Genomic DNA, 18,141 nt, shown 5'->3' with positions numbered 1-18,141 from the left:
TTTTAAGTGAGAAAGTCCACCTGAAAACTTAAGTCAACAGCAGCCTCTGGCCGGGTCGCCTCCTCGCGGTTCACCGCGGCAGCTGGTTGCTGTTTGTCATCAAAATAATCTAAACTGCAGGCACCAGGATACTAAAAGCGAACATATTCTGTCGGCAGGTTTCAGCATTTTAAGTTAATTTAGGCGTCAATAAACTGTTTCAGAGGAGCGATCACAGCGCTATGTCATCAGAGCGCTGTGCCTGTCTCGCTGTCAGCTCCCAGATCAGCTTCTCTGATTGGTTGATGCGGCTGCTTCAGCTGCTCAGACGCGCTGTGCCTGCTGCTCAAAACGCACTGCGGGACCTTTTGCTGCGCCTTGATGCACCTCAACCATTGACTTTGTATGTAAACTCGCTGCTTCTGCCACGCCTGCTGCGTCCGGTGTGAAAGCAGCATTACTTTGAACGGCCGGTTCACACCGATGTCGAGCGGTTGAAGTTCCTTAGTAAGACCTCCGGGAATATCAGCAAGCACAGCGTTCATTTGTTTCACCATGTTTTTCACATCGGCCGTGAGATGGGCACGCATGGAGTCACAGATTAACAGCGATGGTGATGAGTGGAAAAAACCACCTGGTCTCCTTACATACACCTCCCTCAGCCACTCCTCATCTCCTCATTGAGGAGATGAGGAGTTCTGCATAAAGCACATACCTGTTCTTTTATACACAATCCACGCCCACACTTCCCCCTTTAACGTTCTCATGGTGGTCTCAAACGTCCGCAGTAACAACACACATAGGGCACACCGCACTATAGGGGGCGCCGCACATTTTGAGGAAAAAAAAGACGTTTATATGCGCCTTATAGTCGCGAAAATACGGTAAGTAGCAAGAGCACGAAGAGACATACTGCTGAGAGCGACCCGTCAGTGTAGAGCGTGAAGCACAGACTCTGAGCTACGCTTGTGCAAAAGCGCATTTCTGCACAAGCACATCTGGAAGCACATCGCTTTTTAGAGTTCAGCGTGCAGTACTGGACCATTCCGGGTTATTTTCTCTCCTGCTGCTGCTGCCATGATCCATCTGTGGTCATGCAGAATGTCCAGCGCTTCATGGCAGGTGGGCAGCATAACCAAACAGGACACAGCAGCACGGCTGATACTGCTTGGCAGATTACAGCACAATGATGCATTTTAAATGTCTGACCAATCACTCACTAATTTTTTTTTTTTCTCGTCTCATTGACGAAAAGTCACACCTATGACCAGTCATGTTTTAGTCATCAAAGATCCATGTTTAGCTAATCAGTTTTTGTTATTGTCATTGTTAAAGGAAAGCTCTGTGTCTACACCTTGAAGCTTTCTCTCTCCAGTTCTTTTTTCCTGAAAAGAGATCACTCGGGACAAACTTTTTGAATAACACTTCATAACTTGTATTAAATAAACATGAGACATGACAACAGATTTTGATAGAATTTGTGTCTTTTTCAGATCGGGAGAAGTTACTTTGGGATACAGAAGGCAGCTACTTACAAACTGGGCTTACATGTACTTCTCAGGAAGTGGCCATGATTAACCATTAAAGAAGCATTGTATACAACTCTAGTCTGCCACATCATAACATTTTACATCCTACATGTTTACAGATGAGGAGACATCCATGGCTGCAGCCTTAATAAAATATTACACTTTGTTCTTAGCTGAAGGACTCCACTCTCATTCCATTCCCAAATCTTTGCCACATATAGAATGAAGATTATAACTGTATATAGCTGGAGCGAGGAACTGGCCTAATTAGACAAACTACTGGGGAAAACAACAATCGGCTAATATTAAGGTGTAATAAACTCACACATCATCAATGATAATTATCCCAACATCATCGTTGACGAAAACAACACTGGCAGTAATTCCACCTTTCAAGGCCGCATTAATCTGAAAAACATACTAGAAGGTCTTTCTCCTGCTGTTCAACACAAGGATTATTTTTTAAACTTCTTTTTTCTTACGTTCTTAAGAAAACTGTACACTGTTCCTTGTATTTACGTTCTTTGATTATCTTGAATCTAACCTCAAACAGGCTAATTCTGCTCCTCTCGGTTGAAGCTTATTTTACTATGAAAACTTAAACTAAAATACAGTGTGCTGAAGCATGGTTTTTGTTTGCTTCTCTTTGTGTCCTGTTTAATCAGCGTGTGTGACAGTGATTGTGTACTGGTGTTTGAGCAACATATCGGCCCTGACTTCCCCTGGAGCTGCTTCTCTCTCTTGGTGGAATATGACCATCCAGGCCAGTCCCCCTGGTTCACCGTCTGCAGTGAGAGGAGCATCAGACACCTTTCCTTCATCACTAGCTGCTCCAATGCTGGTCTGCTGCCATTGCAACAAAACCTATTCACCATCACATATGGACATTCTATTTTTCCTTTCCCCTCTAAATTTCTGTCTCTGTCTTTATAGATTCTGACAAAGTATTTTGGTCTCTGGAGGAAAAAGTCCCGTTTGTGTTGTTAGTGACTGAGGGGCTTCTGAGATCTCCTCTGCTGCTGCAAACACTTGAGTCAGGGTGAGCTTCATTTAGAGGTACTAAAAAAAACCATCTGCTTATCGCTGAATTCCTATTTCTAAACGACACCCTTCCTGGCTGATGCCAGTGCGGTAAATGTTGTAATAATTTATATGGAAGTCATGGCCAAGTAAAGATTTCTTTGGAAGGACACTGAGTCTCAGGTTGTTCCGAGTAATCCAATAAGCATTTTGACAGTAAATGCAGAAGTGGGAATGCAATCATATTGCATGATTCATTGTGAAAATAAATGCCTTTAATAGTGCACATAATTTCAGATAAAAACCATATGGAGTGAATTTTGTTCCATTGTTGTTCCAAGCAAATAACACATTATGTAAATTGAAAATTTAAAGAAAGGCAATCCAGAAATGAAACTTTGAAAAATCTTTTTAAAATTTTTCAAAATTTGTTTTTACATTTCTATTTGGGTTGGGATTTCCCTTCTAGTGAGGGGCAAAGACTTCCTCCATTATATTATGGTCCATGAGTTGTCATCATGAAACATTTGGGCTTGAAGTGAAAAGCATGGCATCTGTAAAAAGCAATGTGAAAAAAATATAATTTGTAAAACTCAATCTGAAAAATAGAAATTTCCATCCATTTTTTTGTCACGCTTTATCCCTGCTGGGGTTGCAAGGGGTGCTGGTGCCTATCTCCAGCTGTCCACAGGCAGGGTACACCCTGGACAGGTTGCCAGTCCATCGCAGGGCAACACAGAGACAAACAGAACAAACAGCCATTCATGCACACACACCTAAGGAGAATTTAGAGAAGGTAATTAACCTAACATTCATGATTTTGGACAACAAAATCTGAAAAAAAAAAAAAAAAAAATTAATGTAGAAAAAATTAGAAAAAAATTTAATGAAATCTGTAGAAACAGCACAGTTATTCTCAGAACCTTCTGTCTTGGAAATCAAAGCTATAAAATCCATGCAAAACCATGTAAGTCAGCCGCTGGAGCCATGAGAGCTCTTGGATCATGCAGCTGGGATTGCAGAGTCGAAGGGGGCTGGGTTTCTAAGCTTTCTAACCAATGATCATGTAAGCAGAGTTCTGTGCAGCTTGATGTTATCAGGCTTTTATATTTGTCACTTTTTAGCCATTAAAAAAATGTAATACTGAAAAAAAAATGGCTTTGGTTAGTGCTGCTTGTTTTCAGGTCCCATCTTGGAAACCTGGCCAGGGCTCTTCCTGCATGCAGTTTGCATGCTCTACCTGTGCACCCAGGGAAACATGTTATGGTATTTGGCCTCTAAATTCACCTTAGCTATGACTGTCTGTCTGCATACCTATATGTCCTACTTTGTTCTTTGATGGACTGGTTACCTGTTGAGAGTACACCACCTCTCACCCACTAATTTCTGGATATACTGTAGGTACCAACCCCCTGACAGTAGGTATCAATGATTGATGGATGGATTTCAATCAAAGTACAAAGACTTTGTAGGCTTAAATTTGAATCATAAATGTGTTTAGAGAATTTAAAGTGCATTGTTGCAGAGTTAAAAAAAATAGTAAAAAATGCATTGGATTAAAAAATATCTGCAAAAGAAAAAGATCCAGAAATTTATGCCAGAAGCACATAAAAATAGAAATATTATATAAATGAGTAAATCTAAAGAGAAAGCACATAAATGTGTAAGGAATATCCTTAGGATCATGTAACTGCAAAAAAATTATTATAAAATTTTATTCAGGAATAAGAGCAGGCCTAAAAGTGATATTCACGATTATGCTAAAATTGTTTTGCTTCAGTCTTATTGTTAATTAAATTTTTATAGATTACAGAGTACAACCAAGGCTTTAACATAAAGGGTGTGTCACTGATGAGCATACTGTGGTGTTCATAAAGTGTCCATCTGCGTTACAGCTTTGGTGTAACTGTGCTGGAAAGGAGTCTCTGTCCCACACTGCAAAAACTCGGAGGGATCCACAGTTATGCTGTGATCACAGTGGATGAAAGCACCGCCATCATCATACAGGTATCAGGACTCATCAAGCCTCTGATACAGGGGTGCCCAACCGGTCGATCGCGATCTACCAGTCGATCGCGGGCGGAGTTTCAGTCGGTCGCAAGAAGTTTTACAATGTAGACTTATTTATGGCTATGACAAAAAAAAAAAAGTTTTAAAAAACACTAATCGAATAATTGATCACGAGAGGCCAAAGTGTATTTTCATAATAATAAAATGAAAAATAAAAAGTATGCAGGGAACCTTTTTTTATGCATACTGTTTATTCTCCACCTGTGCAAATAAAAAACAAATACTGCCCATCCCTTGTGTTTGGCTTGGTAGATCTCGGCATGCCATCAACTTCAAAAGTAGATCTTGGTTTAAAAAAGGTTGGGCACCCCTACACTGGTACATTTAGCCTGATATAATTCAGTAGCACAGCAACGCCCCCTCTCAGACACTTAGATGGGTTTGGGACGTCACAGGCTCACAAAAGAAGCCAAACGACCCCCATTTCAAAGGGGTGGACCCATCCATCCGTTTCAGTTTGCATGTTTTCAAAACAAAAACAAGGCTCTGTTGGACTTGGACACAAAGTCCAGTGGGTTGTTTTTAATTTTCTTTTTTGGAAGTACCACAAATATGACCGTATTTACTCAAAGCTGAACTTTGAAACAGCTGAACTTTGGAGATCTATGATTCAATATCACAGGATTTATATAGTCACACTCTCACCCACAGACAATTATTAAACCTCCTGAGTTTATTGAAAATGGTGAAGAACTCTGTTGTGAATTATGATTTTAACCAATAAAGCAATCTCCCTATTGTATTCTCCTAGTTGCTGCTATGAGGATAAAGTTCCAATAAAAAAAAAAAAAAAAAAAAAAAAAAAAAGATTTAAATGAATTGACTGGCCAGTTAGTTCAAATCTGTCCTCACAGCCTAAATATTATATTTACTACCTGTTCTATGCAGTGGCCTGCAGTTCAGTGGGTTTTTGTGTGTCTGCAGGATCAGGATGAACTGGGTGATGATGGAGCCAGTGAGGGACTGGTGATAAGGCTGAGTGCTCTCTCTCTGCAATACAGCTGCTGTTGGCTAATCCTGCACTGCCCTGACAGTCAGAGTGGAGGGTCAGAGAAAACACAGACTTTATTAGGCTGATAAACAAAACCGCAAAGGTGGTGTTTTTTATATTTTCCTTGACACAGATCTTTTGGTGTTTAGTAAAGTGGCTTTGGTCACTAACTCTCCTGGCTCTCTGGAGGTGTTTCGTCTTTTCGTTGCTTCAATTACTGCATATTTTCAGATAATTATTTATGTCCCTTAAGTCATTAACTCTGAGCTATGAATCATTCACCCAAAGGTTTAACCATTATTAAGACTGCTTAATAAAGTAATTCATTTAAACAGAAGCTTTAGATCATGATACTAGCAGCTGGTCATAAAGATTATTTTTTTCATTAGTTTAAATTGATTTATGACAAAAACACAGAATATAAAACTGTTTGACACATACGTTTTTTCAAGAAAAACAAGTGGTTCCCATAGAGAGTAGAATTAAATCTTACATAAAGATCTTGAACCCCAGGCTCTGTGTCTGGTCTGTAGGTCAGCCCAGGAATTTCCACATGTACTCTTCTCTATGATCCAAGCAGACATTTTTTTATGTGCCACTATGGTCTGAAATAAAGCTGCAAAAGCTCAAAGAAAATATGGATTTGTAGATAAAAACTAAAGAAATTAGAAGTGGAGTAAAATTCTTGCACAGCAATACATTCTTTTACACATGTTGCACCTAAAGTGTGTGTGTTGGTGTGTTTGTGGAACTGCAGATTTTCAAGCAATGCCTTTAACAACTTGGTGTTGGTTTATTCGTCTCTGGTTCTGTTCGGCATGAAGTCAGAGGAACTGGAAGTGAAGGTAGAAACACAAATGTTTCCTGTTTTTTTAGTAAAACAAACAAATTGAAAGGGACACTACAATATATCTTATTTGTACTCCAACTGAAGCAGTTTGTGTTTGTAATCTCGCGTCCTACACAGTAATAACACAGCGCTTACCTGTTAGTTGTCTGCTCTGCTTTTCAGGTTCTGATTGTAACAGAAGTTTTGGAAATGGCCCAATTTATTAAGCAGATCTGCTTCAAGACGCTGATGTCTAAAGACGGGGATCCTCTGATATACCTGGACAGAAACTGGCTGACTGTGAGCCCATCTCAGGTGACATTAAACGTCGATCTGCTGTAGTTTGTTGTTCCACCTTCTCTGGAAAAACTTGTTTTTATAAAGGTTTATCTTTAGTCTCAGTTTCTCCCTCATTAGAGACATATATCATTGTAGTAGAAGCAGTACATATTCCCACAGTGGTTATTATTCAGTAATATTTTTCACACATCCAATGTTTTTGAATATTAAGTATCTTTGCAGCTGTGACTGATATGTGCGTCTTTGGGTTCAAATGTGAGGGAAAAATTACAAACAGAAACCATCAAAACCAAAATTTGATGATTTAACATGATTTATGTTGCTATAAAATATTTCTCTTTCATTTAGGAGGAGGAGTGTCTGTCTCAGTTTCCGTGCATAAACCCCCTGGTCAGTCAGCTCATGTTAAACCGAGCTCCATCCCTCCAGTGGCTCCTGGAGGCAGATCTGCATCAGCTGAAGAAGTTATTTCCTGAGGTTCCTCATAAAGTCCTTAAGGTGATTTATGCATTATGTTTTTGTTAACTCAGGTTTTCAGACTGGAATAAATACAGATTCCAGGTAGTGGTGGTAAAATAATATTTCTCAGTCTGAAATAGAAATCACCAAATTAACTCCTGTCTGACAGACGAGTTCTGAGATACTGTATTATTTAAAGTGTGGATTTATTACAATATTTACCCATAATGTTGCAAACCTATTATTTTCTATAGCACAATGTAGTTACACTGTAATCTGCTGTTGGATTTTACATAGATAGCCTAATTTAAATTCTTTATGAAGTCATTAATTCAAATTTACAAATTAGCTAATATATTAATTTATTAATCTTGTAATTCCTTAATTTACGCGGGGATTAAAAACTGCATACTGCCTTCAGATAAATAATGCTACAATGTGCTTCATAAGTGGTTCAGATCACTGGAGGCTGTTTCTTTTGTTTATAGTTGTTCAGTGACATCACCTCCTTATACTCAAGGAATGCAGAGCCTACAGCCCCTCAGCCAACCATTAACAAGTCAGAACAATGCAGTGCGTCTGTTCAAAGTCTTGAAATGGTTGATGCTGGGTTTGAGTTCATGAGCTGTCTGCATCCAGAGCCGTTCAGCTGCGACCAAAACAGCAGCTTCCTATGTGAACCAATGAAGACAGACGACCTGTTTCCCATCTTTAAGCCAGACTCTTCGGACTTTCATTTTGACCTGAGTGGTTCCTTTGGGAGCCCAGGTTTTGACCTCCAGAAAAGCTGGACCAGCAGAGATCCATGCAAGGAGGAAAATGAGTTCCCTATGTGGAGAGGTAGAGCTGGAGCAGCAGGCAGAGTGGTCAAAAGATTGAATGAAATGTGGACGCCAAGAGACTCCCCAAATAACATAGACACAGCTGAAAGCCCAGTGATCCAGGGCCCTTCGTTAGGTTACAGCCCCTTCCTGCTGCAGCCAGCCAGTGGTCAGGCACCCCCCCGTCCCGTAATCTGCACCAACCTCCAGCATCCTCAGAGCCAGCCCTTCAACTACAGTCAGCGCCCACCTGCAAGCATCATGTGGGATCAGAGCTACGATCTTATCTCTGGGAATGGAGGGACAGCAGCGTATTCCTCCTTTGGGCACAGGTTCTGGAAACGCGAGGAAAGGAAAAGGAGTGGAGATGCAGCTGGTCTGGTTGGACCAGGTGAGGGAAGCTCACATCGCATTTCTTTCGTTTTTCGTTACTTAAATAGGGATTTTTACACCGCATTTTTGCTTTGCAGTGCTGTCTCCACTGAAGAAGGGAAGGCTGAGCTATGAGAGGGTACCTGGGAGAAAAGATGGACAGACGAGGTTGAAACTGTTTTAATTTCAGTGTTCTGCTCTTTGTCTAGGTATTTTCTTAAGTTTCACTGTAATTTTTTTGTCTTCATAGATGTTTTGTGGCAGTGTTGTGTTTTGTGTTGCTCTCTGTTGCCCCCTTGTGCCAGTCTCCTTTCCCCTATCTTCTAGTTGCTTCCATCCACACCTGCTCCTCATCTGCTGATTAGCCCAGTCATTGTTCTGTCTCCAATTTATACTCCTGCTGTGCAGTTTCTCAGCGTTTCTTTGCTCCTCGTGTGTGTTTTCACTGACGTCTCCTGGTTTTTGGTTTTCTATATTTTGTTTTTGGACTTTGCTTCTGTTGCCTTGGATTTTCATTAATCAGCAAAAACTCATCTCTGCCTCCTTCTACTCTGCGTTTGGGTCCACAACCACATCCACCACCAGTTGACACTAATATTTAACAGGAGAATTTTAACATTTTAACCTACTTTATCCTGTTCCATGTATTAAAGTTTATCTATTCCTGTTTTCCTTCTTTAAAAAAAATGTCTAAAACTGAGTGAACTAATCTGGCTGTGATATAAAGCAGCTGATTGATATGTTATTGTGAGGTTAAGGCTTTTACAGAACTGTGCTCTCTTTAAAGGATTTAATAAACTGAGACAGTCTATTTAATCGCTTCAGTTATCTTGTAAATCCTTTTTTTAATCTGGGATAAATTATGAATGGACTTAATATCCTACTGTGAAACGGAGCATTGCCATATACTGCATAGGTTATATTAAAAAACAAATAATAAGAATTTTTTGATCAGTTTCAAAAATAAATTTAGATGGCTACAAGTTATTTTTTTTTTTTGCTTGCTCAGTAGTAGAAAAGAAGTGATTTATGGGCGGAGGACTGGGATTGAGGGCATTTCCCATCTCTGCTGATAAAGTCTCTGGTTTTAGCAGCTCCATTGGTGGGGCTTCTTTTTTATATATAATTTAGTGAAGCAATCCCCTTATCGTGCTCTCTCAGCATGTGAAGAGAGTGCTTATCTTCACGAGCCAGCAGACTGAAGCCAGTTCCCCCAGGAATGATCCCCAGACAAAGACAACCCTGGGGACACGGACTCCAAGCCTCCCTGACTCCGGCCAGCCGCCGAAGAGCCGACATCAATAACCCGACGGTGTCTTTTCTCTGCCTCGCTCCGGCCTGAGCGGCAGCGGTCAGACAAAGAGAGAGGAATGGGTTGTTTTTATTACTTTTCTCAGGAACAAAAGGAGCTGGTAGGGTGGTCAACGGAGGCTCTATTTGAGGGCGAGGTAAACAGCCGCCTAATGGTGCAGTAATGGTTCCTGAACATATTTGAGCACTGGACTGAATGGGCCGGCAGAGATAATGTGAGAACTAACAGGCTGTTTAAACCAAAGCATCTTTTAGACTGAGCTCTACTCCGGCTTCAGCTGTAAAGGTCACACTGTTGTTATCTCTCATCACAGACTGCATTTAAACCATCACCTGTGTGTTTTTCACTCTCCAGAATCAAGATTCACCAATTCGGTTTACAGATCAGAGAAAAATCAGACAAATAAACAGTTCTTGTGCAGAAACCTACAAATAAAAATCCCATTTTATGCTGAAACACCATCCAAAGCAACCATCTTTAAATGAATCCCTGACATTTAGGGTGAAAATAATTTTAGATGGATATTTAATTAATATTACAAATGGCATTATGTTGGACAATACAAATACAGATTTTTATATAGAGAATATTTGTATTTTTTAAACTGGAATTTATCAAGAAGTGATTGGATAATTATTTGACCACCAAGTTGCAACTGGATAAAGTCAACTTAGTCTTTAAAATACATTATTCTGGTGGTACTGTAACAAGTCTTTTTCTTCAATTAATGTTAGAATATTCAGATTTCTTCTGAGGGACTAACTTCAATCTGAACATATTATTTCCTCTTGTGACGATGCTGAAGTAAATGATTTGAAAGTCCTCCAGATAGCCTGTCTTTGTAGATGGATCCCTTCTCCAGCACACCTGAATTAAATGACCAGTGAGGGAATTAAGCCAGAGTTGGCAGAAAAGTGATACATGGTTGAACCCATTGTACAGCTGCCATTTAGATCTTTTATCTACCCTTTACTCTCAGATCCCAAAAATAAACAAATCCCAGTCTTAAGTTACTGCTTCATGAAATCATTCATTACTAAAAAGAGTCTGCCTTTGTGCAATTCATGTCAATACGATAAAAAAATTTTTTTTTTTAACAGTGTCCAGTCTGGCGATGTGGCAATGAGAATAATTGTCTTGATGCCAAAAAGAGCTCAACAGATTTTACTTTCACAAGTGGAGCAGTACGGCTATCACCATAGTGTTCCGCTTGATTTAAGCATATAAATTGCTTTATTATAATTCATGCAGAGCATTACAGATTTTATGGACACTGCAATGTAAGTAGAACTTTCGTGTTCTACTTACAGAAAAAAAGGATGCGTACTTCTTTTTAATGCCATTTTTTTCCATGTCACACTGATTGCGTATTGAGAGGCTAAGACTAGACAGGCTGGGCAGATCTGTGCAGGTTTTTTTCACTTCTGTCTCTGTGCTACACAGAAATTAAAACAATTTTTCACAATTGACTTGGACAGATACTTCTCTTGAATTTTTTCTTTTCGGGGAGAGTGATAAATTGTGGTTTCTGTTCCTCGTTGTTTTTGTGCGGCTCAAAGTGGATCACTACTTTATCCGTTTTTTTCCCTCCTGAACTCCTATTATGGGTTAAGTATTATACACTCAAAAGTTTCAATGATAGTTTTTGCACAAGTCTGTCCCGCATGCTGTGTATGCTCTGTGTGACTCCAAAAAGTGACTCCCCATGCAATTAACAGATTTTATTGTGTATTTTCCCCCAAAGCAGCTGCGTTTTACTTTGTAACCTCGTCTTTCTTCTTGTCAGATCCACTTAAAATACACTTGGGGTATCTCAGGCGGAGCTACGCAAGCCAGCTTGCTTAAAATCGTGTTGAATGTGATCATCCCCATTGCCTTTCAATGAGCACTAAATGCCATGTCCTCGTTTGACACCTTTTTCTCTCAGATCGGACGAAAACTCGGATTCGGTGTTTTGGTTTTAGGGTTGGCTCATTATGACTGGTTAATGACTCCAAATGTAAACCCTTGAACTTAACTCAAGACTTGGGAATCAGGAATTGTGACTAGACTTAAAAGCTGCAGCTTTTCAATTACCTCGGCTTTGCAAAGTCAGACGTTATCTCAGAGAATTGTTTCTTGCTTGCCTGAAAGTGACTGGTTATGGACACTTTAACAACAATAACCATGTTCTCCTCTGTGTTTTGTTCATATGAACAGTGTTGAAATATTTTGCCTCTTAACACTGACGTACGGCTGACTAAATGCCAAATAAATAAAAGAACTGGTAAGAAGTCAAAGTAAGAAACTTTTCCTTCTGTAGATCCAGGTAGAGGCTTTCATGAGCGGAGAGGTTACCCCAGCTTAAGTCTGTAACTCATAAAAATGACAAAAGTCACGGCTGCACAACTAAGCTGCTGGCCGGGCAAAGAGAAAATGAATCTGTGATGAAGCCCAAACTCCCATGGTAACGAAAGGACCTGTAGAGATCTGGACAGGACAGCTAGTAATGTTGCAGCCAAAAACAAAAATACATTTATGAGAGAGAGGCAAGAAGAAATCCATTGATTGACATTCATTATAACTCCGTTTAATGTCCCTCACAGGGTTTAGAGGAAATAAATGTGGGAAGAATGTCCGCTGGTTGGATAGGATCAAAGTTAGACTTTCAAGGTGTTGTGATGGACTAAATTAATAAGTTTTTCTGAGGAGGCCTTCCCCATCCCACGGTGCAGAACTGTATAAAATCTCCTTGAGGTTCCAAACATCTTAATACTTGAATACCTACGGAAATAAAGCCAACGCTACTAGAAGCCTTGGAATGGTCGACTCAGAGTTCATACCTAGATCCACAATAAAAGGGATGAAAACTTCAGTCTGGACATGCAAGGCTAGTAGAGAGGAGGCATACAGTGGTGATGTCAGCTAAAGGTGGATCTACAAAGTGTTGACTCACCTGAATACAAACGCTGGCCCACTTTGGGGATTTTAATTTGGATTTTTTTTTTCTTTCACTTCAAACCGATCCACCAGTCTATCTCATAAACTGCTAAACTGGACTTTAATTATTGTAATGGATAAAATGCTTAAATAAAAATGGCTTCCCTTAAAACAATTTTGGTCATGGACAGCATCACCGCTCTTTCTAAACCACCCAACTCCGAGTGCGTCTCCAGACCCAGAGTGGAGGCGGACAGCAGCAGAGAGCAGCGAGGCCCGACTTGCAGGTGCAGCCTCTTGGACGTGCAGCAGGGCCCATGAATGGCCGATTTAGAGAAACGGCCCCCATTGGGGTCCATTCTCCAGGCCCTGGGCTAATCCCGGAGCCTAATCGGATTATGTAAATTCCTACTCCACACACACAGTTTTCTGGAAGGCTGCGTCTTTGAAACAACACTTGAAGGGTGTAAAAAAAAAAGAAAAAAAAAAAGAAGACAGTGACAATTGGTTAAACTGGACTTGTTATTTTATGTCATTGGAGGTTGAAAGTGGCAGCCAGGGGTGTGTGTGTATGGGGGGGCGAGTGAGAAGTGTCTGCTGAGATAAGAGTCTGTGGCCCCCATGTTTCCTCTGTAATTTATGTGCGGCCCCTTGGAATCGCTCAACAAGATTACCATAGTCATAACAAAACACATATTGTTCGACTGTCAATCTGCATGTGGTATTTTTACCTTTTGTGGCCCAATCAGTGGGAATTTAAAAGCAGAGCTGCAGGTCTTTCCTCTTGGTCCAGGGGACGGTGGGCTGTCCATGTCTAATGTCAGAGGAACAGAAAGGAATAAGTGTCCATAACAGTAAAGGAACAGTCAGAACGTCTCAGTTTCACATCAATAGGACATTTCTTAACTTCAGAGGGATCATTTAGGGATTAATTTACCAGTGAATCATACAAGCAGCACAAACAATCTTCTAAAAGTTTTTTTTAGGTCAGAAAGCTGCAAAAAAAAGGAAAGATAATAAATCCATAATAAAAAGGCCTTATTTTAATAATTTTAAAAATGAAGCACAAAAGCATGAGAACATTAAAACCCTTCAAGAGTCGTGACCTCTGATGAGCAACATCAATAAGTCACATCGATTTATTTAAAATAATAGAAAGTGGGGGGGGGGGGGGGTTACTCTGCAACAATCACAATGAAGACAGGGGCTCCACGACGTCACACACTGGAGCTCGCCTTGCTATAAAATGCAGGATGCGAGCAGACAGCAGGCTCACCCCTGCTCCCTGCATCCCTCCCTGTCCGTGTCTTCTTTCCTCTCACTCCACCGGATCCTGGTGCGGATAAGGAGATTTAACTAAAGGAGACCCGGACACCCATGACCTGTGGAGGAGCACTCTGGCTTCTGAGATTTCTGCACATTTCTACACAAACAGGTCAGATATTTATTATTTTATTAAAGAAGTCCTCATGCTGCCACTTAAGTCAATGAGGAATTTATTAACAAGTGGGGAGAAAATATAGAAGAAGCATGTTCCTCCTCTATATAGGAGTCATTTATAGAAAGGGGGAAAAAAATCACTGAAGATAAATTTAATTTTTCATTCATTTCTTTGCAAAAAAACTAAAAATGTATTTCTTTATTGTTTCTGAATTAAAAAATAACGAATACATAATGAATATTGTAGCCTTATTACTCTTGTATAACATGTGTGCCTCATATTACCAAAACAATCAGGATTACATATTGCCTATAAAGCTTTACACAGTTGTCTGGTGCTGAACGAGACAAGAAAGTGTTGTTTAAAACGTAAAAATAAAATTTAATACAGACTTTTTTGATTAATTCTGTTTATTTATAACTAAGATCAGATGTAATGGTTTATAGTTCAAATTGAATGTGTCATTATTCTTAGGATGATATTTGTTGCAAACTAAATGAGTGAATTTTTAATTCAATTGAATATATTCAGATATTTTTGAAATAAATTTGATCTAAATGCACTTTACATGAAACACGGACATAATTCATTCTCTGTGATAGAAGGTAATTTATAAGGTAATTTATGCTGATGTAATCATAAGAACAAATAAACACTACAACAAAAGAAAAGTCTAATTCTGTTTTTAATGTCATGGGGTCAAAGGTCTTTTTTTTTTTTTTTTTATGAAGTGCAAAATTAAAAAAAATTAATTTAAAATAAACCCTCTAAATTTGAAGAAAATGTTTGCATAAAGTTTACAGACTTTAGAGGCCTGTAATTTTTCAGCTGATAGACTCACTTATATTTACCTGTCTTTTATTGTTCTCAGCATCATGACGAGGAAGGTGTTCACCAACACGAGGGAGCGCTGGCGCCAACACAATGTCAACACTGCCTTTGCAGAGCTCCGCAAGCTCATCCCCACCCATCCTCCTGAGAAGAAACTGAGCAAGAACGAGATCCTGCGCCTGGCGATGCGCTACATCAACTTCCTAGTGCAGCTGCTGGAGAGCCAGAGTGGCCAGCCGGCCAGCCACTCCTCCACCGCCCTGCTCACCTTCCTGAAAGGGAACATGGAGCGGCTGCACTCGCCTCCCCATCCCTGGACCACGACGAGTGACACCGAGGCTCCATCGCCGGGCTCCAGCTGTGAAAGCTCTGAGCCCTGGTAGAGCCACATCTGGACAGGAGAACAAGAAGAAAGAGCAGATTGTGTTGTGGACCCCAACATGGCTGATGAGAAGGGTGAAAAAGAGTTTGTTTTATGCATCAAAGTAAACCACATTCCCTTCATGTCTCCATGATATCATTCCTTGTTTTTTTGGAACCGATTTAAAAACAAAGGAAGCGGCATTCCATCTTTTCCTGATGAGGATAATGAAGGAATGGAGGATTATGGATTTTCTTATTCTGACGTAGAGTAATAAGAAACAGATAACAGCTCAGCCCCATCTTCAGGCAGAGTCTGACAACAGTCAAGAGCACTTTTTTATTATTTGTAGGGAAAATGCAGTTTGTTTTTCCTCTTAAAAACAACTAAACCTGATCTTTTGACTCATTTATTAAGGTTGGCTTCAGAGAAACCATTTTCTTTTTTTCTTCATAATTCAGAAGCTTATTTCTAATGTTTGGGTCAAACTGACAATCTAATTTCAGTGATTCCTTGCAGATACATTTTGTTTTGTTGGTTTTCTGTAAAACATGCATGTGATATGGCCAAAGATACTGAACAGGTTGTCAGCTGTGATGAGTGTGTTAATTATCTATCTTATGCCTCTTTACTAATTTATTTTGTTCTTCTTGTGAACGTCTTATTTATTTTACTATTTATTCAATAAAAAATTTGTAAATAATTAAATTTTTTGTGTATTTATGGGAGCCCCCTTACTTCCCTGTAGAGGGTCTTTTTGTTCACAAATTGTAAACCCAAATCTACCTTTGTCCCCAGTAGAAATTGTTACCTCTACATTAATGTTGAATTGAATATTGAACTGAATATTTGAGGCATGTCGACTGAAGACTTCTCACCATCTAGAAAAAGAAATAAATTCAGTTCGGAATATCCTGCTGACCCCTGGAAACATTAGGTCAATCCCTTTGAGCTCCATTCGGGATGAGGACAGGATTAATCCCAGGTTCATCAGACACTTCTGTCATAACTGCTTCCAGGAAATCAGTGTATAGATCCTGCTGACATTCACCCAGTCAGAACTTTATTTATCATTGCAAAGATGAGAACAAGACAATCGTAGCACACAGCTCGATATTCTGCCCTTTTCCGATCTAGAAAAGGTTTCTCTCACTGACTTAAAGCCTGAAAAACAAACTGTTAGTCGAAACAAGTTATAGACAGTTGAGGAGAATAGTAAATGTTGAATTAAGGAGTCTGACTTGTTATGGGAATAATTATTTTCTGTCCCAAACAAATAGTAAACAACTGCTCTGAATCATACATTGTGCCCTTGCAGGTGTAAAGACTTGAGTGAACATGTTTATAAAGTAAGTAAAAGCAAAATCAGCACTAATAAATCACTATATGTAAGGGGAATTAAAAGGAAATGTAATTTTTCCACCACAGAAACATCTAAGATAATGTTGGTAGTTTTCTTAACAAAATTCAACACTTTTCCAGATCATTTTCAGATTTTTTTTCTGAGCTGCCAAATTGACTTTCTCAATTCCATTTTGATGTAGTGAAAAAATGGATTCAGATCTTTAAAGTATAGTTTAAGGTCATTCCTCTGCAACCAGTTCTGGAAAAGACTCTACTAAAGTGAAAACGGATTCTCCACCCCTCTGCTTAGAAATTGTTAGTAAGGCTTGACAAAAATATCAGTCGGGTTTTGGTTATTTAACCACATTAAGAATCACAGATGAAGTTTAACTTCAAGTATTTGTACAGTTCAGTAGAAATTCAGTAGAAACTTAGTTAAAATGTTAGAACTGTAAATATAAAGTAAAATATGTTTATATTACTGTTTTTATGTATTTTTTTATGTTTTCAAGGCTGCACTTTAAAAAAATGAAATTGTCTGGAGAGCTGTTCTTACCGAAATGTCTTTTTGTTTACATTCGTGTACACAAAATGACAAAATAAATCTGTCTAACTCTAAATGGCTTTGTGTGTCTATACTGTCACTAAGTCAAAATAACAAAAACTGAAGAAACTAACTATTCATTTTCGTTTCCTTGTATGAACTTACAACATGTGATAATCCCAATGTGTTTTACACAGATAATCAGATCATAGTCATACTGGTAAAATGTTCTATCTAAGGAAAACCAGCTGATTACACTGCTGAGTCATTAACTTTGCTGGACGCGCCCCTCCTGGATGAGCATGTGTTGACAGTAGATATTTACTTGCATTGTATCGTTTCTGTAGATATTTCTGTGCCATTTTATTTAAAAAAGTCTAATTTATTTTCCTATTCAATTATTTCGCGTATTGAGGCAGTCGTAAAACAAATCGTAAAAGCAATTCTAAAATCTTAAAACAGCAAAGGAACCCTGTAATAGTAAAATCTTCTTTTTAAACAGGAGATGTACAATGAATTTATTTTTTACGTATGGGCTGGTTATACCCCCCGCAGCAGTGTGTTGCAGTGAGTTTGTCGCAGGTATGACGCAGACATTTATGAAATATGCTCAATTTTGAAGTGTGGTGTGCGCTGTTATTCCACGCCACAACGCGGAGGTACAATCATGAATTAGCTGTGGGTCTAGATACGGTTGAGGCGGTGAGGAAGTGGAGGCAAGTTTGTCCGACAACGGAGGGACATGAGGGCGAGCATCTGCGGAGGGGACGGGGACGTCTCTGTGTTCACCGCCACACCTACACAGACGACCTAGTTTCAAAGTATAAATCAGCCTTTATTTGTTATCAAGAACAAAATGAAAATGGGCATAATAAGATGATCATATATTTTTATGAAGTTTAGATGCAAATTCAAACTGGAAGACTCGTCCCAGCATCACCTGCATTTAGTCAGCTCACCATGCGCCTCTGCTCCGGCCAATCACTGTCAAGCTCTCATTCCTCTTCAGCCAGCCGTCC

At 39.5% G+C, this 18,141-nt stretch overlaps 4 protein-coding genes across 4 annotated transcripts in view; all 4 read left to right on the top strand.

Moving 5' to 3' along the window:
- The window catches only part of LOC107085177 (uncharacterized protein C9orf84-like), a 9,722-nt gene extending 4,047 nt beyond the window's left edge, over nt 1-5,675 (top strand). Inside the window, exons 7-10 of the mRNA XM_015375375.1 lie at nt 2,174-2,349; nt 2,442-2,547; nt 4,424-4,535; nt 5,523-5,675. Coding sequence (XP_015230861.1) covers nt 2,174-2,349; nt 2,442-2,547; nt 4,424-4,535; nt 5,523-5,675 — 547 coding nt within the window. The remainder of the gene's footprint in view (nt 1-2,173; nt 2,350-2,441; nt 2,548-4,423; nt 4,536-5,522) is intronic.
- Nucleotides 5,676-6,323: 648 nt separating this feature from the next.
- LOC107085175 (uncharacterized protein C9orf84-like) lies at nt 6,324-7,733 on the top strand. The gene is made up of 4 exons (XM_015375374.1): nt 6,324-6,434; nt 6,602-6,733; nt 7,067-7,216; nt 7,698-7,733. The coding sequence occupies exons 1-4, from the start codon at nt 6,408-6,410 to the stop codon at nt 7,731-7,733; spliced, it is 345 nt and encodes a 114-aa protein (XP_015230860.1). The 5' UTR covers nt 6,324-6,407.
- On the top strand, nt 7,689-9,118 carry LOC107085191. The gene is made up of 2 exons (XM_015375394.1): nt 7,689-8,389; nt 8,469-9,118. The coding sequence occupies exons 1-2, from the start codon at nt 7,774-7,776 to the stop codon at nt 8,552-8,554; spliced, it is 702 nt and encodes a 233-aa protein (XP_015230880.1). The 5' UTR covers nt 7,689-7,773; the 3' UTR covers nt 8,555-9,118.
- A 4,764-nt stretch (nt 9,119-13,882) lies between these two features.
- Nucleotides 13,883-17,003, top strand: tal2 (T-cell acute lymphocytic leukemia 2). Its single transcript, XM_015375370.1, has 2 exons — nt 13,883-14,036; nt 14,914-17,003. The coding sequence occupies exon 2, from the start codon at nt 14,918-14,920 to the stop codon at nt 15,254-15,256; it is 339 nt and encodes a 112-aa protein (XP_015230856.1). The 5' UTR covers nt 13,883-14,036; nt 14,914-14,917; the 3' UTR covers nt 15,257-17,003.
- The last annotated feature ends 1,138 nt before the right edge of the window (nt 17,004-18,141 follow it).

Source organism: Cyprinodon variegatus, unplaced genomic scaffold, assembly GCF_000732505.1.
Source record: "Cyprinodon variegatus isolate N-32 unplaced genomic scaffold, C_variegatus-1.0 Scaffold118, whole genome shotgun sequence".
In the NCBI taxonomy this organism is placed as follows: Eukaryota; Metazoa; Chordata; class Actinopteri; order Cyprinodontiformes; family Cyprinodontidae; genus Cyprinodon; species Cyprinodon variegatus.
The sequence above is the reverse complement of the archived record's forward strand: the minus strand, read 5'-3'. Positions and strand labels throughout refer to the sequence as shown.

Excerpts from the sequence above, each read along its gene's own strand:
- LOC107085175 (XM_015375374.1), top strand. The coding sequence starts at position 6,408 with ATGAAGTCAGAGGAACTGGAAGTGAAG. Across the intron at positions 6,734-7,066 it reads TGACTGTGAGCCCATCTCAG|GAGGAGGAGTGTCTGTCTCA; the intron begins GTGACATTAAAC and ends TCTTTCATTTAG. Across the intron at positions 7,217-7,697 it reads TTCCTCATAAAGTCCTTAAG|GAATGCAGAGCCTACAGCCC; the intron begins GTGATTTATGCA and ends CTTATACTCAAG.
- LOC107085191 (XM_015375394.1), top strand. The coding sequence starts at position 7,774 with ATGGTTGATGCTGGGTTTGAGTTCATGAGCTGTCTGCATCCAGAGCCG. Across the intron at positions 8,390-8,468 it reads AGCTGGTCTGGTTGGACCAG|TGCTGTCTCCACTGAAGAAG; the intron begins GTGAGGGAAGCT and ends TTTGCTTTGCAG.
- tal2 (XM_015375370.1), top strand. The coding sequence starts at position 14,918 with ATGACGAGGAAGGTGTTCACCAACACGAGGGAGCGCTGGCGCCAACAC.